This window comes from Dromiciops gliroides, chromosome 2 (assembly GCF_019393635.1).
Source record: "Dromiciops gliroides isolate mDroGli1 chromosome 2, mDroGli1.pri, whole genome shotgun sequence".
NCBI lineage: Eukaryota > Metazoa > Chordata > Mammalia > Microbiotheria > Microbiotheriidae > Dromiciops > Dromiciops gliroides.
This window is the reverse complement of record NC_057862.1, coordinates 78142776-78165954: the sequence shown is the minus strand read 5'-3', so window position 1 is coordinate 78165954 and position 23179 is coordinate 78142776. Positions and strand designations below refer to the sequence as shown.

The window sequence follows — 23179 nt, the reverse complement described above, 5'->3', positions numbered from 1 at the left end:
CACACGGCCGCTTCCCTGGCCCTTTAACAATGAGTGGCGAGAGCGGCTTCTCCCGGGGCTGAAGCCGAGCCTGGGGCCCGGGAACGCCCGCGCATGATGAGCCGGGCTCTGACCCGAACACTGAGCGCAGGTATTCTGGGTGAGTGACCGGGGGAAGGGGGCGGGGCGAGGAGGGTGCGGGAGCTGTCGGCTTGAGGGCGGAGGCCCCGGCGGGCGGGAGGGCCCTTTGTCCGGCTCCGGCTCTGGGCCCTCAGCCGCCGCCCAGCCGCTCCCTGCCGCCAGGTCCGGCCCCCCGGCTGTCCCGGAGAGCATCCTGAGGGTGTGCGGGAGCGCACGCCTGCATATCGTACTTAACTTGGGCCAGCTTGGGTTTTCCAGTAGAACGGAAGCCCAGTGAGGGCAAGGACGGTTTCTTTCCGGGCTTTGGCTGTCCCGCGCCCAATTCGTGCTGGGCATGTAGTATAGGGCTAAGAATTCGTGTGTGCCAGGGGGTGTTTCTCCCGATAGAATGTAAGCCCCATGAGAGCAGGGAAAGCCTCGCACCGAGAGAGAGAGAGAGAGAGAGAGAGAGAGGGAGAGAGGGAGAGAGGGGGAGAGGGGGAGAGGGGGAGAGGGGGAGAGGGGGAGAGGGGGAGAGGGGGAGAGAGAGGGAGAGTGTGTGTGTATCTCACTTTGTTGAGCAAGGGTTGTATTGCCCATAGAACGGAAGCCCCTTGACGGGAGGGGGCAGTTCTCTCTCTGCCTCCTACTCCTTCGGGCCCCCAGCCCTTCGTAGCACCTGCTGCCTCGTAGACACCTAGATAGGTCAATGCTTATTGATTGGGTGGGAGGGAGGCAAGCCCCCGGGGGGCGGGGCGGGGTGGAGTGACGGCCGCTGCCCTAGATGCCGGTATCTGTCCTCATCCTAGGGCTGGTGGTTCTGAGAGTGGGTCCCAGAGCCCACAACCTTAAACCTGCTCCAGCTCCTGGTCCGGGTCATACGTGCCGAGGCCCAGTTCAGCGTCCCGTCTCTCACTTAGATGCCTTTGTGCGGGCTCCCTTCCTCCCCTTCCTCGCCTTCCTCCCCTTCCTCGCCTTCCTCGCCCTCCCTGCCTCCAAAATATATGTATGTGTGTGTGTGTGTGTGTGTGTATACACACACACATATATACATGTATATATATATGTATATATATATATGTACATATATACATATACATACACACACACATATATTCTCTTTACCTCTACCTCCTAAAGTCCTTAGCTTCTTAAACCTTACTTCCACTACTCTCCCTTAGGAAACCTTTCTTGATCCCTTAGTTGTTATCGATGTCTCCTTCCTCTAATATCCCCCCACCCTCACTCCCACGGACTGTAAGTTTCTCAAGGGCAGGGACTGCTTTGTCCTTGAATCCTCAGAAGCTATGTCCTTCATAAATATTGGGTTGGGTCGATCAGGTTTTTAAGGTAAAGCTTTGAGAGAACAGACGATCTCGATTTTTGTGCAGATTTGTGGAGATCAACTGCATCCCAGCTTTCCTCTCATTAAACTGTCCCGTATATCTGTATATATATTATATATATTTGCATATAGACTGAAGCTGTTGGATCTGGCTAAGCTTCCCATCCCATCCCATGGAGCTGGAGGGGCAGTGGTGGAAAGGACAGCTGGCTGCTGATATTCATCAAGCACTAAGATACAAGGTAATCCCGAATTTTTCTTCACCCCCTCAGGTGGCCTAAATCAGATAATCTAATAATCACAAGGAATCTGCTCATGCCTGAGAACCAACATTCTCACATCTCAGTTCATTGTAGTTGTAGAACAGGAAAGGGGAAATGGCTGAGTTTGCCTCCTTCTCTGGTCAGCTCCTTTTTTTTGTTTTGTTTTGTTTTTCCTTTTTTTGTTTCCTGGGCTGTATTTCAAAAATACAAAACATGTCCATAAGAAAAAACCTTTACCAAAAAGGGCAAGACCCTTCTTGCCCTGTCCCCCGCCCCCCCCCCATGGGTTAAGCAGTCAACTGTAGGAAGAATAATTAAATTAACTCTTGTGGGTGGGGGTAGGGAAGAGATCTTAATTTTTCTTTATTAACCAGTTCCCTTTCACTTTTGTTAGGTATGTATAATTTTAGAGGCTTTAGTACATAAAAGAATTCCTTAACAGCATATATTGTTTTTGCTTTGCTCCTTGGAGACTGAATACCATTATAAAGGCAGCCTTAAAGGGTGGAAAGGGCAAACGCTTCATTCAGGTCTTGAGAATTCTGCTAACAATTGAATTCTGAATACATAAATGTATCGCAGGAAGTGCAAAAGTAGACCTGTTATAGTTATTGTTATCATCTTTTCAATAATATGTATTTAGTTGTGTGGTCAGAAGTAGAGGTTTTGGGGGTATATTTTAAAATAAAAAGTCCTTGAGCCATCTCTCCATTTTCTCCATAACTATTAAAGGTTTCTGATCTACAAGCTTTTAAATCCCACTCAGTTTTAGGTCTGGTTCCTTACTTAAATGAAAGAACAAGGGAAAACACTACAGTTGAATCCTCTGCAGGAAGGCTCTTGAACTTAGGAAGAAGGTAATGTCTCAGAAGAATGAGCTGACTAAACTGTGATACTTAATTTTGATTTAGAATATCAGATCAGCTATGCTTGGTTTGAAAGTATCAAGTTGCTATATTTCTTCATTTATCTCGGCCAAGTAGTTTATTAGCAGATTTAATATTTCTGAAGGACTAGTTAATCTAAATAGACTTAATCAGGGAAAAGAGGTATACTTAGTAAAACATTTTAGCTGAGTTTTTTTTTTCCTTTAAGAGCTTTGTTATAATAATACCTATTCTATGTTTCAAGAAAGTTGTGAACAGAGCTGCTAACCCCACTTTGAAAACTAACAATTTTTATGGAATACTTTTTTATGCAAATTTCATTTACAGTTTAAACTTTTTCTTCCCTTCAGAAATACATTGCTCCTACCGTGTGCAAAATAATGAGTGCCAGTGAATGCAAGTTTCCTTATTTCATATAAACTTTGATAGATTTTTTTCTCAGAGTACAAATCAATCAAGATATTTTTGCAATTTCCCAGTTTGAGTTGAATGGATTTGCAGTTTATTGATTTTATTTTTATCTTTGTATCCTGAGCATCTTGCACATAAGAGGTCCTTAAATACTTTTTATGCTAAACTGAAGTTAAACTTTTTTGAGAGAGTTCCAAGAAGTTGGCTTACTTTATCCAGTTTATTTCCCCAGTGAGTGGGGTGTGTGGATATAAATGTCTTAAGATCAAAACTGTGTGACAGTTGGTGCTTTTCTGCCTTTCCTTCTTCTTTTGTTAGCCCTCATCCTTGGGTCCTAGAAGGATATCGAAGGCTTTTCAGGAACTTCTAAGTAATTTTTGGAGAAACTCCAAAGGGCCAGCTTTTTTAGTGATGTTTAAGAAAATTCTTAGTTTGCAAGATTCTTCAGCTGTTCCTGTGCTTAAGGATTCACCTGCCTGCACTTTAATCTTGTTCAAATAATTAAACCACTTAAGGAGAATGGAGTTTGGGATTATCTGATGGGGAATTGATAAATAGGATGGAGGGTGCTGATGTGATCAAGTCTTTCCTGTAACATGGATTCTGTAGGGAATTGAGAAAGAAATTTATTACTGAGTGGTAGGGGAGGAGAAGCTTACAAGCTTGAAGAAATATAGTTTGTTATATTCTCTTATTTTTTATTGGTCTGAAGGTTATCTGACATAACCTGTGCTACTGTGCATTTCCCTTTTTTAAAAAAGTAGTCTACAATCTTAATGTATTTCTGATAAAGTGTTAAAATCTTCTGTATTATTGTTTTTGCATCCATAATACTTGAGTGTTGGGTGGTTAACACAAATCTTCCTTGTCTTAAGTAAATATAACCTCTAGATCTTAGAAAATTAGTAAAATAAGAAACTTGTTCACTTTGCAGAGCCTAAAAGTACTTACTTAGCATACTTTCAGGCAAGAATATCTTGCTGGTAGATAGTGATAGACATAGTACATTCTATTACAATATAGTTGTGCCACATGTTAGAAATGCTCAAGTATGTAGTCAAGTGGCCTGTGCTCTTAGGAGAATTGTTCATGTTTTCTCCCTACTTGGTGTCCAAGGGGCCAGATGTTATCAATACAACTCAAGTAAACTTTTGTCCATGTATCTGTTCATCTAATAACAAAGGAGAGATAAAAAGGGGGGAAAGACTACTAATGTGGACTAGACTTCTAGAAATCATGCAGTTATTAGTATATTATAGTAGCCAACTTATTGAACCTGGCTACCATCAACAGACATGTATTCAACCTAATGTTGTTCTAACCAATGTCATTTTATATAATGGTTTAAAATATATTATAATCTTGATATAACATCTTTTGATTGATTGCATGTTTATAATAGGGTTACTATATAAAACTAATTGCCCCTTAAACATTGTTTTACCCAAACTCGTGTTTTTAAAGAACAGTGACTTCAGATGGGTGTGCCTCTAATTCCTTCCTATCTGAAAGTATTTAGGCTCTTATGAGAATTTTTTTCTTTTTGAGATGTCACTGATTTTATGATAGAAACCATAAAAAAGAAAATAAGATTCATCTTTGTGTTTAAAAAAATCTTACTAGAATGCAGACTTTTCATAAAGCATGAGAGATCTTTATTTGGATAAGATTTAATGAGAACAAATGTCTAGAGCATCCTTTTCATCCCTCTAGTTTGAATTGCCTGTGCCACCAAGGCACTTATTAGGTCACAGCAGAAGTAGCACTAGACAGTAGAAGGGAACAGTAAAAAATTAGAAAAGAATAATTTTTATAATTAAATTTTATTCTTAGGCCATTTATTAAACATGTTCTCAATTTCCTTTTATTTTACTCAGAGTGTTTCAGTCATTAGAAATAACAACAGGTAAAAGCAAATGGATATAAAATATTTGCAATGACTGAAATGGTTCATTATTGGGTTTTGTTTAATGCTAAATATTCTTGCTTTTATTTTAGGAGCTGAAGTTGCCCACCTATAAAGGCCAGTCTCCTCAGCTAAATCTCAGGCGGTATTTTGCAGACCTGATTGCTATTGTGAGCAATCGATTCACTCTTTGCCCAGCAGCACGACATCTCGCTGTCTATTTGCTCGACCTCTTTATGGATCGATATGACATCTCCATCCAGCAGCTGCATTTAGTTGCACTTTCTTGTTTGCTTCTAGCAAGTAAGTTTGTACTCTCTGACAAAATTGGAAACCGTTTACTGTTGGTGTAAAGACCAGTTTTGATGTTTTGTCAATTTAAACAAAGCAGACCTAGGAAATGTGCCTTCAGATTTGTTTTATAAGAAGATTAATTTAGATGAGTATTATAGAATCTTGTTATGAACCACTGTGATCAAGAACCTTGTGTGATGCCCTTTCATGGAAGGACGAATGTGCCTACAGTTGTGTCTCTGTAGAAAATTAAACAGTGTAGATGTTCAAGTCTCCCAGTAACCTCAGCATTGCATAGTTATGTGGTAGGTGGATGACAGGTGGCCTTATCAGTTTTATGTTACCAATAGATAATACATACCGTTGCATGCTGGCTATATCTTTGTCTTAATGCCTGTCCCTGAACTGTTTCAATGCTTGTCAGCACTCACACCAAAAGACATAAGGACAAGGAAAGTTTTATTTAATTTTTATTTAATTTTGTCTTAGAAGGTTGGGTCGGAAGCATAAATTGAGGCTTTTAAACAGCCTAGATTTCTACTATCCACATTCTCATTGTCACCATGGCAGAGTATAGTTGTATAGCCTTTTCTTACCACCAGCACCTGATGGAGGACTTGCCTTCTTCTGGGGCCTGAGATCTTGGAGCCATCATGTTCTGCCTGTCTTTTTCTCTTAGTAAGTGTGATGACAACAACATAATCTCAGGCCCAGCATTTTTAGTGCTACCAAAACTACTTAAATATGGGTGGTGAGAATAAGTAGGGGTGTGAGCTTTATAGCAGCACTGTAATTACTTTTTTGCATCAAGTCCAGTGGTGTCCAATTTAGGACTTGGGCCTTATTTTCCCGTCACTGTGATTGAACTTCCACTTCTGACAGAATCTCTTGTTGCCTCCTAAATTATGAGACAAAATCTGCTCTGAAACCAGGCTAGGTACTTCTCTCAAGCCACCCAGATCCTCTGTTTAGCCCATTTAGACTCTGATCTTTCTTATCCCATGTTTATATTCCTGATCCTTTTATTGAATTCCTCTTTCCAGCCACCCAAGAGCTCTATGCATGACTCTTCTGGAACCCATCCTTCTCTGCTCTCTCATGCTGTGATACCCATGAAATCGATAGGTTTCTTCTGAGATCTAGCTTCTGTCAAATTAAACTCTTCCCCCATTTTCCCATCCCAAACACAAAACTGCTTTCTGTCACTTACCCGACACCTTTAATCTGTTGTTCCCAGAGTCTTTGTGTCTCTCGGAGGAGCCAAAGAAAAAGCTCTCATTTATCTACTAACAATTCATCTTCAAATAAGTTATAATTACTTAACTTGGACATCTGTATATAAAAGAGATTATCTCGGGTATATGCTTTCATAGGAGGGGAAAGCGCTTTTTCACAAGCCCCAGGGCTGGCCCTAGGTTTTCTGGCAACCTAGGCAGTATTAAAACAAGTATTTTATAGAGAGAGAACATTCTTTAAGGTAAACCCTTTTTTTGATGTCCAGAGCTACCACTTGCTTTTCTAGGAACTTCAGCTAACCTGGTAGCTTTGTGGGTTGGTAAACTGCCATGGGTTAATAGTTTACAAATGATTAAAGTTGTACTTATCAGGTCACACACATTAAGTATTTGCAAAACAGGATACTTTTTGTTGTTGTTAGCCTTGTAGACCATCGGCATTTCACTTAGATCACTTTTCTCGATGTGAATTGTTATTACCAGATTGAAACAGAATTGGTGCTGTTCACGTGCCAAAGTCCCTTTCCCTCCCTCAAATAATCCTGGCACCCTTCTCTTGGCTGGGGAAAGATGGGGATTACAGATCTTGAAACGATGACCCTGGGAACCAGTGTTTCTCCATGCCTGGAATCTCGGTTCCTTGTGGGTGTCTTAGGTAATAAGTGACAGAGGCCCCAACCATTGTGCATATAAAATCCTCAATTTTGGCCTATTAGTTGATCAAGATCTACACTCCCCCCACCCGCCTCCCTCGCTGCATCTTTGTCTCATGCTTTTAGAAAGTATGCATAGAGTAGAAGCGTCCAGTCTTGGGGTGTAGCCCTAGGGCAGAGATTCACGTTTTGTGTCATGGATTCTTATGACAGGCTGAAGCCCATGGACCCATGATATTTTTTTAAAAATTCAATAAAATCTATAGAATTAGGAAATCAGTTCTACTGACAAAGTTATCAATATTTTTTCCCATCCAAGTTCAAGCATCTCTTGAAGTCTTTCCATGGATCTTGGCATCCATGGACCCCATGTTAAGAATCATTGCCCTAGGGGCAGCTAGGTGGCGCAGTGGATAAAGCAGCCCTGGATTCAGGAGGACCTGAGTTCAAATGCGGGCTCAAACACTTGACACTTACTAGCTGTGTGACCCTGGGCAAGTCACTTAATCTTCATTGCCTTGAAAAAAAAAGAGAGAAGAATTGTTGCCTTAGAAGATGATATTGAGACCTTGACTCTCCCGAGTCTGCAAAAGGCAATCCAAGATATGGCACTTTGGGCTGCTGAAGTACAGCATCAGCTAGAGGAGTGACTGGCTAGGTGTTACCTCCTCTTCATTCTTGAAGAGGACCATGACATTGGGAGGTGATGTGATGACTTGCAGTGAAGGGAGGGCTGTGCAGAGTCATCAGCCTCACTCTCTCCTCCAGAACATTCTGGGTCCAGGGACAAGATATGCATCAGGATGACTGGAGATGGCCCTGAATGTTTTGAGGAAAACTGGTGAAGTGACTTGCCCAGGGTCACACAACTAGTAAGTGTCAAGTGTCTAAGGCTAGATTTGAACTCAGGTCTTGCTGAATCCAGGGCCAGTGCTCTGTCTATTGCGCTACTGAGCTGTCCTTATCTGGCCAGGTATAGTTGGTAGGAAGACCCTGGAACCTATCAACATACTGTGCCAGCTGTAAGATGGGTCCCTGTGTTGTGCTTCAATTCCATAAGTCTCTCCTGATCCTCTTATTGTTAGTGTCTGCTCCTTGTTTGTGTGATCCATTACATCCATCTTTGTGGCCTCTGTACCTAGCATGTGGATGCTCAATAAATTCTACTATTTGATGTCTCTCTTTCCAGTTGGACAGCCATGGAGCATTGAAAATGGTTCTGATACGTTCTAGGGTAGTTCTAGGTGATTCTAGGTTCAGTCATATACCTCTTGACTTAAAATAGAACATAGCCAAATCCTTGTTTAGTCTTAGCATGGACCTGGTCTCCTGTAGATAAAGTGGTTTACCATCTATAACTTGCTCTGTCATGACAGGCATTTGAGTATTGCAGAAAAGTGGAATTGTTTTGGTTTTTGGCCAGAAATTTAATTAGTTCTTGTCTTTCTTTTCTCTCATTTGCCCCAAAAGTCACTTCTGTTCATATTTATATGCCATTTTTATGTTCCTCAGAATCTAAATGAAGCCAAAAGTCAAGAAAGGCCTTTGGAAGTATATTACTATGTAGATGCCCCTTATTTATATGGCTCTGTTCGGCTTTATGAAGTAATTGAAGTCATTGTCTTTCAAAGCCCATTACCTTGCAGAGTATTATCTTAACATTATTCAGTGACATTGTACTTGATGTGGAGCCTCAAGGAAACACAATGCTAATTCTTGGCCTGGAGTTTGTATTTATTTATTTTGCACATGAATTTTTTAAAAGCTAGCTGGCGTCCTGAAGTGGTGAGGTAGCTGTGATATATCACCAGTTAAAAAAAAAAATTCCCCAAGAATTTCATCTGAAACAAAGCAAAAATCCCAAATGTGGTTACTTAAATATACTGCCTTTCTAAAGTCAGTAAGTTTTGAAATATTCACTTATTTAATAACTACTTAGTAAATACAAAGTTCATATAAATGCTCATTAATGCAGGTTTCATAACATGCCCCTGCCTACTCGGATAATATAGTCTTGCACACAAAGTGGAGTTGTTATGCTTTGATCTACAAGTCCAGATGTGGGGTTGGAAAGATCAGTTCTTCCAGCTTCTGTTCTCAGTGATACTCAGCTTTTGTGACCTTGGGCGAAGCTCCAGCCTTCTCTGCTTCATCCGTAAAAGTTGTAACCTTGTCATTTGTTGAGGTGGTCGAAGTTTCAATGAGGCAATATAAAGCATTCTTGCTCTTTGAATTATGCAGGGGAGTACCAGAATTTTAGTTAACACTGTCTGGTAATAATGAATATCTTTCTTCTAAGCAACTTCAAACACAAACCTCTCATTAATTAATGTGTACAACCATCCTTTGAAGTACATGGCAAGTATTATTGCCACTTTGTAATTGGCAAAGCAAAGTTTTGGTTTGCATTTCTAATTCCTTACTCATTCTGAAGAATTTCATTTTGTTAGTGTCAGACCAATAAACTTATCTCCTATATCTGCACATTATAATAATTTGGAATAATTATCTCATAGGTTAAGGCAATTTTAGAGCAGCTCCCTGGACATAAATAGGTGTTGATAGTTTGAGGCTTGGAACATTTAAGCATGCTCATTTGGGCTAATTATTTATAAAATATGTATGAAAATTCTGGATTATAGACAATTTGTCTCAGATTTCCTACCACCAATGATATATATATATATATATATATATATATATATATATATACACACACACACACACATGAATTTTACCTAAAATGAGTCCATGACTTGTTTATGGCCATTAGGTTTCACCAGCTGGCTTATTATGAGCACGGAAGCAAGCTGATGGACAGAGAAATTTTCATAAATGTGAATGGCGTATGCTATTGTGACAGCCGCAGAGTGGCTATTGAAACTGGTGTTGTTACAGTGTTTTCACCTAGACATAAAGTCACATTTTGTGGTAGTAAATGAGCTTCATCAGGAGGTAAAAGGCCTGGTTCACTGAAACGGGAGGACTGGTTCCTTGTCTACCACTTGCTAGATGGTCTTGAGCAAGTCAGGCTCAGTTGCCTCATCCCTAAAATGGGGGGATGGTCTTACTGGGATATAGTTAGGTTTGGACCTTGTGAGTTCAGGAGATTGTTCCCAAAATTTTATGGTTATATAAAGGTAATGCCTTGAATGATTGAAAGCTGAAGTAGAAGGTGTAACTGTCTCCTAGAGAAGAGTGATTGCTGGGTGATGAGGAATTAGCTAGGAGAAAGAATAGAATTAATGTTAATCTTTGCACGTGGATTTAAAGCATTTTTTCTCAAGAAGAAGTTAGAACCCCTGAGATTTTGTTGGTTCTATGCAATTGTCATTTTTGTCTTTTAAATCTTATTTTAGGGGCAGCTAGGTGGCACAGTGGATAAAGCACTGGCCCTGGATTCAGGAGGACCTGAGTTCAAATCCAGCCTCAGACCCTTGACACTTACTAGCTGTGTGACCCTGGGCAAGTCACTTAACCCTCATTGCCTGAAAAAAATTAAAAATTTTAAAAATAAATCTTATTTTAATTTACCTAGTAAAGGAGCAAGAGCATGATAATTGGCATAGTTAGGAAGAGTACAGGACCTACAGGTCAGGAAACCTGGATCTGAGTACTGGTTCCACTTTTAATGAGGTATAGATAACTTTAGCTATATGCCTTTAGCCAGGGCTCTTAACCTAGGGGTTTGTGGATAGGTTTTAGAGGATCTCTTTAACTTGGTAAAAACAATTTTATAACTAGAATAGGTTTCCTTTCTCATCCTGTATGTTTTATTTATGTACTTAAACACAATTCTGGTAAGGGGTCCATAGGCTTCACTGGATTGCCAAAGAGTTCCATGATCCCCCAAAAAGTTGAGAACCTCTGATTTGGGCAAATCACTTTTCTCTGGGTTTTAATATCTGAAAGGAGAGGGTTCAACAGAATAGTTCCTCAATTCCCTTCCACTTCAAACATTCTTTATTTATATTTTTTCAGAGTGGAGAAAGGATGCAGAATCCAATTTCTTCAGATCTATTCAAATAATTGTGTTGTACAAGACTTTCAATCTATTTCCAGTGATGAAGTGTTTATTTTTTTTTAATTGAAGTACTTTTGAAGTTTAAATAAAAACACAGAATGACATCCTACCTTGGGGGGAAGAAAGTAGAAAAGGGCATTTTTTGCTTCTTTTTAAAAAAAAAAAAAGGCTTTAAAAGGCTCATTAACCTATTATTTTAGACCTTAAATCAAACTGAGATTTAGCTGGTAAGATAATTTGTTTTTCTTTGACATGGTAAGCTCTATTTTCATTATGCATTAAAATATACATATGAATGTTTACTACATTCCATAGCTCTGAATTCTGGGGGGAAAATGTTGAACTACCTACATTAATCTATAGAACCAGTAGAGGGAAAAATGGATAATTCCATGTTTTATATGCTTTAGGAGGAAGGTACATTTTCTTTGGATCAAGTGTGTCACATTTTGATGGCAGATAAATAATATTTCATTGACTGGTTAAAATTTCCTATTGCTTAATCATTTCCTTTTGTGTTTTTGTTCTATAAGGTAAATTTGAAGAAAAGGAAGATAGCGTGCCCAAACTAGAGCAGCTGAACAGCCTTGGCTGTATGACTAACATGAATCTAGTATTAACAAAACAAAATTTACTACACATGGAGCTATTGCTGTTAGAAACATTTCAGTGGAACCTCTGCCTTCCAACAGCTGCCCATTTTATTGAGTATTATCTTTCTGAAGCAGTCCATGAAACAGATCTGCATGATGGCTGGCCAATGGTTTGTCTAGAAAAAACCAAGTTGTACATGGCAAAATATGCTGATTATTTTTTGGAAGTGTCACTGCAAGGTATACTTCTGTTTCTCCTGAAGAAAGATTTGTTAGTTGGTGACTGTTTGTACTCTTGCTTAAATTTGTTCTTGATGTCTTCACAGATTATGCCTTTCTAAATTATGCACCTTCTCTAGTAGCTGCTGCTTGTGTAGCTTCGTCGAGAATTATTCTTCGTCTTTCGCCAACATGGCCTACTAGACTACATCGCCTAACTGCCTACTCTTGGGATTTCCTGGTGCAATGCATTGAACGACTATTGATGTAAGCTTCTTTCTATTTACAGATTTTATGGTTTTAATTGTAATTCCTTGAATTAAATAGTATTTTAAATCATAATGTTTTCTAATATTTTTCCTAATGTACAAGTTGCTTTAGAAATGACCAGTTCAAGTTATGGTTGTTACAAGTGGATTTTCATGAAGGGCTTTGGAAAAACCTTGCCCCTAGCAGCCAGCTAAGTTCTGTGAACATAATGTTAAGGCCATAAAATTGCAAGAGGGGATCCAGGCCTGTGATCAGGCAGAGACTCAAATAAAAGTCATTAGCATGATTTGAATAATAGGTGAATGACAGAAACAGAGAATAAATTTTACATCCTTGTTTTCCTCCATACATCCTTGTTTTCTCTGACCTTCATTGAGGAGATTTTGTTTCACTCCTGTTCCAAGATCATTTGGGGGGGCTGCCACACCACACCCACAGTGGCAGTAGCACCTTGGGATTCCTAGGGACTTTCTGGAAATTTTTACACTAGCTTCTAGTAGTTATATGCCTGTGTGTGAGGGTAGTCTGACAGTCCCCAGGGTTAAGACATAAGGGAGACATCCTATGAAAGGCAACAAGGAGGGGATTCTCCTTTTGAAACTGCTCTAAATCTTATATAATAGTACAGTGACTTCAGTCTGAGCAGCAATTGGAAGCATAAGATACTGGAGTTAGAAGTGACCTTAGGGGGCAGCTAGGTGGCTCAGTAGATAGAGTACCAGCCCTGGATTCAGGAAGACCTGAGTTCAAATCCAGCCTCAGACACTTGACCCGTACTAGCTGTGTGACCCTGGGCAAGTCACTTAACCCTAATTGCCCTGCAAAAAAAAAAGAAGTGGCCTTAGAGATAATCTAGTCCAACATCTTGTTCAGTTGGATGAATACCCTTTACAACATTCCATATAAAATGGACATCTATTTAAACATGTATGGTTACAAAAGTGAGTCTATTCTATTTTGGACTAATGTAATTTATAAGGAAACTTTTGCTTTAAAACATTATTGACCAGGGGCAGCTAGGTGGTGCATTTGGATAAAGCACCAGCCCTGGATTCAGGAGGACCTGAGTTCAAATGCGGCCGCAGACACTTGACACGTACTAGCTGTGTGACCCTGGGCAAGTCACTTATCCCTAATTGCCCTGCAAAAAAAAAAAAAAAAAAGGCAAAAAACAACAACAACAAAAAACCCACTATTGACCTCTCCCTGTAATTAAAAAAAAAATGTCACAGTTCTGTCCTCAGGAGACAGACTATGTACTAATCCTTTCTTATGACATCTCAGCAAATTTTATAAGAGTTCTTTCAGGCCTCCTCTGAGTTCTCTGCAGCCTAAATGTACCCAGGTTTTTTAAATGGTCCTCATATGGTGTGATATTTGAATCTTTACACCATTCTGGTGCCTTTATGGACACTGTCTGATTTGTCAGGTTTTATTTTAGAAGGTGGCACCCGGGATTGAACATTGTATTCTAAAAGTGGTCTGAATGGGGAAGAGTACAGTGGGAATACCAACCGTTTTTTTAGGGGTATTCTCCTTTTGTCTAGATTTTTTGACTGTCAAATCACTACCAACTCATTGAGTTTGCACTTCACTAACATTCCCATGTCTTTGTACATGAACTGTTATTTAACTATATCCATTGTACTTGTAGAGTTGGTTTATTCTTTAACCCAAATAGATTGTCTGTTTCTGTACAGACAGACCACTGACTTGTTAAAACAAAGATAAACAATAAAAAGCTAGGTGAAAAAAAAATGAGTGAGAAAGATATGCCATACAATTAAAGCAACTTACTTGTGACCTATTTAAACAAGTTCATGATGATGAAAAATGGGATATAGATGGACAAAGACATAGACACAGACTGCAAGTACTCTGACAGCGGAGCACTGTATATCAGATATTTCATTAATTTGCCAAGATGAAAGAAATTACAGCTGAGCATAACTAATTTAGAATGTAAACTTGTTAGTAAACTCTTACAGAGAAGGATGGTGGAACTTAGATTTTAACCACACAGTTTCTAGTGTTCTTCTAGAAGAGATAGAAATAGTATTAAAGAGAACAAAGATTGGAAAACCAATCAGATTAGGTTGACTATATAGAGTGTCAGTATTGGCTAGAGATGATAAAATTGTGAAGCCATTCAAAGATTGATTTGTAAGACATTCAAAGGAAGGGAAGAGGAAGATGAAGAAAATTTAGCTTAATACCAAGAAAAAGCAGTCAAGAACATCAACTGCTACTGAACTATATATACTTTGCCATCCATATAAAATGTATCTAGGTCATATATCCATTTGGAGCTTACTTTGATATATGGTATAAGATGTTGGACTAAATTTAATTTTTGCTAAACTGATTTCCAGTTTTCCTAGCAGTTCTAATTAAATAGTAAGTCCTTACGTTAATAGTTGGGGTTCTTTAGTTTATCAAACACCATTGCCTTCTGGATCTTAGGTTCTTAATTTGTTTTGCTGATCGCCTTTTCTATTTTTGAACCTCTATGAAATAGTTTTGTTGACTACTACTTTCTAGTACAGATAGGGTAATGCTACTCTCCCTTTCTTCCCATCCTCTTCCTTACCTCCCCATTATTAACTCTTATTCCTTGAAAATTAATTTTGTTGGTTTTTTTTCCTAGCTTGATAGAATAAACTTTTGGTAGTTGCCTTAATATGGAACCAAATACTAAATTTAAAATATTAATATAGGTAGAATTATCATTTTTATTACATTGTAGTCCATCTACAAGCAACGAATGTTTCTCCAATTAATTAGGTCTCTGTTTCTAGAAAGAGTATTTTTTGTTGTACTTGGTCTTACTTGGTATATGTCTAAATACTTTGTATATTCTGTAGTGTTTTTTAAAATAGAATTTCTTTATTTCTTCCTGTTGGGTTTTGTTGGTAATATACAGAAAAGAGTATTTTTGTGATTTTTATTTTATTTTTATTTTACCCTGCTACTTTACTAAAGTTATTGTTTAATTTTTTTGGGGGGAGGGGGGAGGCAATTGGGGTTAAGTGACTTGCCCAGGGTCACACAGCTACTAAGTGTTAAGGGTCTGAGGTTGGATTTGAACTCAGGTCCTCCTGAATCCAGGACTGGTGCTCTATCTACTGCGCCACCTAGCTGCCCCTTAAATTAATCTTCAGTTGAATCTCTGGTATTCTCTGCATAAACCATCATATCATTATTGTGTTTCATCTTTGCCTATTCCTTTTCCCTCATTTTCTTTTTCTTATGTTATTTCTATACCTATCATTTCTAGGATTATGCCAAATAGTAGCAGTGACAGTGGTTATCCTTGATTGACCCCTGATCTTAATTAAAAGACTTCTAGAGTTTTTCCATTATGTATATTAGGTCTTGGTTTTAGAGAGATAGTGATTACCATACCAAAGAAATATTCATTTATTCCTATGCTTTCTGGTATTTTTAAATTTTTTTTTACATAAAAGATGTTTTCTGTTCTCAAAGGTTTTTTTTTTTTTACATCTAATGATTCTGTGATTTTTAAAATTTCTTTCATCATTAATATGGTCTATTTATAGTTTTCTTACGTATTGAAGCAACATTGTATTCCTAATATAAATACAACCTGATTGTAGTGTAGAATCTTTAATATATTGTTATAGACACTTGGCTAATATTTCACTTAATATTTTTGTGTCAGTATTCATTAGGGATATTGTTCTCTAGTTTTCTTTCTCCTTTTTGTTTCTCCCTGGTTTAGGTATCAAGACCATATTTGTATCAGAAGGAATCTGGTAGGATCCCTTCTTTTCCTGTTTGTTTTTTTTTTCCCCAATAGCTTCTCTTAAATTGTAGTTAATTGTTCTTATAGTATTTGATAGAATTCACTTTTAAATCCATCTAGTACTGTTTCTCTTCACCACCACACCTCCCTCTCAGTACTAAACTTAGTGTTCCTTATGTGGTTTTGGGGGGAAATTGTTTTGTTCAGATACTCTATTTCTCCTCTTAATCTGAGTATTTTATGTTTTCATAAACATTCATTTCATCTAAGTTATCAGTTTTGTTGGCATATTGGGAAAAATAGTTTCTTCCTTTTTTAGTTGTGAATTATTTACATTTTTGAAACTAGTCTTTTAAAAAAAGCTTTCTAGTTCTATTTATGGAGTCAGTGTTGTTTTTTCTTTGCATTTGATTCATCTCTTTTCTATTCAGTTGGAGTTTTGGGATTGTTGAGATTTTATTTTCTTTAGTTATAGTGGTTCATCTGTTCTTTATCTCTTTCATTGATGAAAGTGTTTAGATAGAAATTTTCCTCTCCATTTTACATCCCATAGTTTCGACATATGTCTTATTGTAATTTTCTTTGATGAAATTCTGTTTCTATGATTTGTTCTTTGACACACCAACTCTTAAAGATTAAACTGTTTTCTCTCCCATTTAAGACTGAATGCTTTCTTCAAAGATTCTTTATTATAATTTTTGCTGCATTGTGGTCAATAAAGTGTGTGCTTACTATTTTTACTTTTTTACATTTGTTAATGAAGTTTTTATGCCCTAGAATATGGTCACTTTTTCATAAAAGTACTATGCACAACTGAGGGTGTGTGTGTGTGCATGTGTATGTGTGTGTACATACACACGTGCACACATACATATTCCTTTATGTTGTTCCCATTCGGTAATCATCAGATATATATTATGTCAGACTTTAATAAAATTTTATTCAAGTCCTTACCTTCTTTCTTGTTCATCTTTTCATTAGATTTGTCTAAGAGGGGGTAATATTGAGAGCCCCAGCTATTATAACTTTACGATTTCTCCGTGAAACTAATTTAAGTTTTCTTTTAAGTATTTTGATGGTGTGCCATTTAGTGACTTTATCATAACTATTGATACAATTTCATTGGATAATATAGTTTTCGTTTTTATCTCATGTAACCATGTCTATTTTTACTGTTGCATCTTCTAAGATCATGATTGCTACTCTTGCTTTCTTGAAGTTGCCTCAAGCAGGATACTCTTCTAGTCCTTCATTCTATGTGAATCTTTCAAGCTTCTTTCTTGTAAACAATATGTTGTTGGGTTTTTCTTTCTGGTCTAATTCTTTTCACTCTTATGGGTCAGTTTCATCCCATTAAGTTCACAGTTGTGATTGTTAATAGCATACTTTTCTCATATTCTCCTAGGCTTTTCCTCCTTTGCCCTATCCCATTCACTTTACAAAGAAGATGATTACAATATTCCCTTAGAAGTTGAAATTTGGGTTATTATTTCTTCCCTGATTCTGCCCTTTCTGATTGTTTGTTGAGTTTATTGTATCACCCACTTCAAACACTGTGTTCAGTACTCCTCCATTCAATTAAGATAAGAATATGATTCATGTGTTTCATATTAGAACCATTTCTTAGCTCATGATTATATTTCTTTTTATGTATCCCAATTATGAGAAATGATAAGTTCTATTCCCTTTCGCCTTTCTTTATCAGTACGTTCCTTTTTCCTTCATCTCTCCTCTTTTAAAGCTATTAAAACAATACACCAATAGTCCCCCACCTCTGCAAAGAAGTGGGAGCAGATGTTTTCTCATCTTTCTTGATTGGGGCCAAGATTGGTTAATAAATTTACACAATATTTGGTTACATTTTCTTTGTTGTTGTTATTTTTTCCATTTACCATTGTTGTTGGCATTGTTTATGCCACTTTTTGTTCTTCACTTTACATCAGTTCCTAGATGTCTTTCCATGCTTCCCTGAATTCACCATAGACTTTATTTCTTATAGAATAGTAGTATTCCTTTTACTCCATATCCTACAACTTGTTTGACCTTTCTCCAATTTATGGGTCTGTATTTGGTTTCTCATTCTTTGGTGCTCCAAAAAGTGCAGTCATAAATATTTTGGTGTCTGTGGGGGCCTTTCTTTTTGTCACTGACCTATTTGGATTATAAAGTGCAGTGGAATCTCTGGGTCAAAGGGTATGGATATTTAGTTATTTACTTTGCATACTGCGATTCCACATTGTTTTTCAGAATTGCTGGACCATTTCACAGCTCCACCACTGTAATATTATACCTGTCTTTCCACAACTCCAAATTGGCAGTCTGAAAAGACTCGAAGTGGGGCAGCTAGGTGGCACAGTGGATAGAGCACTGGCCCTGGATTCAGGAGGACCTAAGTTCAAATCCAGCCTCAGACACGTGACACTTAACTAGGTGTGTGACCTTGGGCAAGTCACTTAACCCCAATTGCCTCCTCCCCCCCCCAAAAAAAGAAAGATGGGCCTTTGTTTCTAGGAGAAGCTTGGCTTTATTTAAGAGTGAGCTCTCGAACTCATGACACAATCACTCCAAAAGATTCGAAGTTCAAACAAGTTAAGAGTAGATCTGACAAAAAAAACCCTAGACCTCAATCTGCAGCCAGTGTTCTTTCCCCTGTACCTCTCTGTTTTACTGCTCTATGACCCAACCTGCATTTCTTTATCTCGACCACAAGGATGTTAGGAAAATCCTTGTCTGATACCTTGCTGAAAGCCGAGTGTCTACTCTGTCTTCAGCATTCCCCTAGTCTACAAGTCTGGTGACCACAGGGCTAGTCTTATTGATCACTGCTTCCTTTTCTAAATATTCAGAAGGCACTCTGTTTTAGGAATTTACTAGAGGGGATATCAAAGTCTGTAGTCTTTCAGAATCAACCTTCATAGCCTTTAAAAAATTGAGATACCATTGGTCTTCAGTATGGCACCTTCAACAGCTGTATCATTATCTGAGAGAACCATTTAGCAATCATGTCTGCAAGTTCTTTCAGGGTGTTAGGTTATGCTCTACAATCAGGTCAGGTCATTTAAATAGGCTAAGGGCTAGCAGGTACTCTTACTATCAGCTCATTTATCTTCACCATTGCTGTTCTATCCCTTTCAGTCTGAAGATTGTTCCCCTTGATAGAGAAAGTCAGTAATTCTGCTTCTTTTCAGTCATTCATCAAGCTACCAGTTACATGAAGTGACTATTAACCCAGTGTAGATTTGTTTTCTTAAGATATGCAAATGCTTATATTGGACATAGTGTTTGGATATTCTGATCTTTAAGCATTATGATTTTTGTGTCACAAAGGATACTCTCATTTAGGTAGTGCTTTGAGAGTTATAAAGAGCTTCCCTTACAACAGATCTATGAAATGGATAACGTTAGCATCATCCTCATTTTATAGAAGAAAAAATCAGCATAGAAGAGCAAATAGAGGAAAGCTCTCAGTTCAAGTCCCACCTCTGATACATACTGCTTCTGTGATGCTGGACGAGTCACTTAACCTCTCAGGGTCCCAGGCAACTCTGTAATACAATACAAATTAGGGGAAAGTAGTTGGTACAGTGGTCCTGGAGTCAAGACCTGAGTTCAAATCCAGCCCCAGATACTTAACTAATTTTGTTGTCCTGTGCAAGTCACTTCACTGCTGCCTGCCTCGATTTCCTCAGCTGTAAAATGAGGTTAATAATAGCACCTACCTCCAAGGGTTGTTGTGCAAATCAAATAAAACAATAATTCTAAAGCACTTAATATAGTGTGTCACATAGTAAACCCCGTAGAAATGGTAACTATTATTATTATTATAAGTTACAAAAAAAGATGCTGACCTATATTCTTAGAAGCAGTTTTCTTATTTGGAAGTTCCCTATGCCAGTGAGGTCACAAGGTCCAATTCTTACTTACCTTCTCTTTATAAACAAGGAAACCAAATTATTGCATAAATTACTTGAAACACAGTGTGTGGGATTTGGACCCAAATTTCCTGATTGTTTCCATTGTACTACACTGGCTTCCTGTTATTCTTTCTTTTAAAAAATACGAAATTTTTATTTTTGTTTTAATTTTGGAACATTCAATTTTCGTGACTTTTGTGGTAGTTCTTTCCATTTGCATTATTGTAGTCATTATTGCATATTGTTTTCCTTACTTCTAACTCCACATCATTTCATAGAAGTCTTTCCATGTTTTTGTTTTCATGCATTGTTTGTAGAGCTACAAAATAACACACCCATTCTGGAAAGCAATTTGGAATTTTGCCAACAAAGTGACTAAAATGTCTGTGTCCTTCATTGACAGAAAAACACCGTGTATGCCAAAATGTTTACATCAGCACTTTTTGTGGTAGCAAAGACCTTAATGTAAAACAGGTGCTCATTGGTTGGAGAAGAGCTAAACAAATGTTACAGGAACATAAAAGGAATGCTATTGTGTTTCCCTATTGTGTTTATAGCCCTTTGGCACATTGATTGTGTACATGATTGGTTCTGTATCTGTTTTTTGTACATTTAGAAAATGCATCAAGGAGCTCCTGTGGTGCGGCTTTGTTGTTCTCTATAGGTGTCTCTTCCTGTTCTTTCTCAGTAGAGTAACCCATTCCTTAGAATCTTTAGTCCCTCTTGAGCTGACTTCATTCTACAGTGTCAAGCTGTAAAATCACACTGATCTTTTTCTTCAGAATTTTTTAAAATTTGCTTTCCCAAATCTAGGAAAAAAAATCTAAATCTAATATTATCCACATACTACATTCTACTCTCCTGGCTGTCACAAACTTTAAGACAGCATCGTAATTTTCTGAAGAGAACACTGGTAGTATCAGTTATTTGAGGTCAGCTATTGCTTTAAGAAATGTTTTGCCAGGGCAGCTAGGTGGTGCAGTGGATAGAGCACCAGCCCAGGAATCAAGAGGACCTGAGTTCAAATTTGACCTCAGACACTTGACACTTACCAGCTATGTGACCTTGGGCAAGTCACTTAACCCTTATTGCCCAACCAAAAAAAAAAAAGAAATCTTTTGCCAAATTTATCTTTCTTAAAGTTTTTGAATATTAGAGTAAGATTGTACCAAAAAATGAATACTTAAGTATGTAAGATAATTAATTTATTGTCTCTTTGTGTTTTAGTGCCCATGATAACGATGTAAAAGAAGCAAACAAACAGAAAGGACAACCTGGCCCCCAGCAAGGTCAGCTGAATGTGTTTAATTCTACATCCCAGACTACAAGACCAGTCCACATTCAGCAGCCTCAGTATCTCCATCAAGCACATCAGACCTCACTGCAGTATCGTCATCCAGTGTCAGAACAACAAAACTGTCAACAGATAGTATCTACCAGCACTCACACGTCAAGCTACACGTTACAGACTTGTCCTACTGGCTTACAAACCAGCGTTCAGGGCCTTGGGCACATGCAGACTGGTGTTGGTATGTCCCTGGCAATACCAGTAGAAGTTAAGCCCTGTCTTAGTGTTTCTTACAACAGGAGTTATCAGATAAATGAACATTATCCTTGTATCACTCCCTGCTTTGAGAGGTGATGATTTGTCAAAGTAAGCATCGATCCAGACTTTGTTCTCATATAACCTCTAAGAATATGGATTAAAAAGAAAGTTCTATTCAGAAGAAAAGCAGAGCTGAATGCTAGCAAGATTTCAAACACTGAACCCACTAAAATTGAATTCAAAATATCCCTTTCATTGTATCATGTACACATGGGAAAACTGAACTAATAATTATGTACGTGTCAAATCTATTGCGTGTAATTTCCACAAGAATTTCTGAATAGTAAAAATTCCCAAACCCCACTTGAAGGTCCAGTTGTTTCAAGCATTATTCATTACCAAAAAAGAAAAATAATTTGGACAGTTCCTAGTTCATTGTAATGGGGTTATGATAAACTTTATGCTGACATTTATCTCAAGGAAAACCACTTTCTGTGGACTTGCCAAACAGTTTTTGTATGAAGGAAATTTGCAGTATTACTTTTTTGAAGAGGTCATTTTTGTATATTCTAATGTTTTTGAATAATATACTTGATTCATAGATTAACTTTGACTACATTCAAATTCACTGAGTGCTGTGCTGCAGTATCGGTCTGTGCTGTAGAATAATACTAAGTTCATTAGTAGAAATTATCCTATATAACTTTCTCTTACAAATAGTATGTGTATTTGCATATGCATATTGATGTTAAGGGCAAAATTTGTCTCCGTTTACAAAATCATGGTTTTTAATATACATACATATTTGCCTGAAGTTTAGATGAAAACACATATGAACTCAGGGAATTTGCACTACTTGGAAACATTTAACTGTAATGCAGCATGCTTTTGAGACATTGAGGAGATTGACAGATGGGAATTTATAAATGCTTATAAACTGTAATTAGGCCAAAATATTTCCATGCGCTTTCAAATGAGAATATAGGATCATAGCACAAGACCGATAAAGTGGTTGTACCTGTGGTTCATTTTTATATGTCTGTGTAGGTTTTGTATTTCTTATTGCAATCCGTGACTTATCCCCAATTTGATAGTTCGATTTCCTTTTATTTTCTTAAAAGGTAGCACAGTTATAAAATGCAGAGCCTAAAAAATGTATTTGTGAGGAAAGGTTCTCTCAGGTTGTGCCAGGATGGCACTTTCTGTTTCACAAGAGACAGATTTATGACCAACTTTTGGGTCCAACAAATAAATGTTATTTAAGGGTGCTTCTACAAAATTGCTTTAATGGCAGCTGGTTTGTACAGTACCAGGATCGGCTTATTCTCTGAAATGCCACTGCCTTGTTAGTCAGTGGATGCAGTAGTACTCATGACCACAAGAGCAATTTGGGGGACAAGGAATGTTGGGGGATGGGGGTAGTAGTAAGTTAAAAGGGGGGTAAATAAATATATTACAATAACTAAGCGGTTAGCTATATATTATGTTCTTTGTGGGTGGAGAGAGGGGTATGGTGGAGGGAGTCTTCCTGGCTTAAAAATGAGTAAGTTCTTTCAAGAAAAAAAATTTTTAAGTAGCACTTCAGTAGAAAGGAATTTGCATGACTGATATTTGACTGCCATTTTATATGCTGAAGTCAAATGTCAGTATTCTTGCCAAGATATGGGTATGCAGCAGGAGTCAAAGTGGTTATGATATTACTCTGGACAGAGAAGGGACTCGGCATAGGAAGGGAAACTCTCCCAGGAAAGCTT

General features: G+C 37.9%; 1 protein-coding gene across 4 annotated transcripts; it reads left to right on the top strand.

The window, feature by feature from the left end:
- Positions 1-22890, top strand: CCNJ (cyclin J). Of its 4 annotated transcripts, none has more exons than XM_043981356.1 (6): positions 1-130; positions 1577-1686; positions 5004-5214; positions 11651-11950; positions 12070-12196; positions 21107-22890. In XM_043981356.1, exons 2-6 carry the CDS (start codon positions 1618-1620, stop codon positions 21519-21521), a joined length of 1122 nt encoding a protein of 373 aa, XP_043837291.1. In that variant the 5' UTR covers positions 1-130; positions 1577-1617; the 3' UTR covers positions 21522-22890. The 4 variants fall into 4 exon arrangements, with proteins under 4 accessions (XP_043837291.1, XP_043837288.1, XP_043837289.1 ...); XM_043981353.1 differs by having other exon boundaries at positions 12037-12196; XM_043981354.1 differs by having other exon boundaries at positions 11-139; positions 12037-12196.
- The last annotated feature ends 289 nt before the right edge of the window (positions 22891-23179 follow it).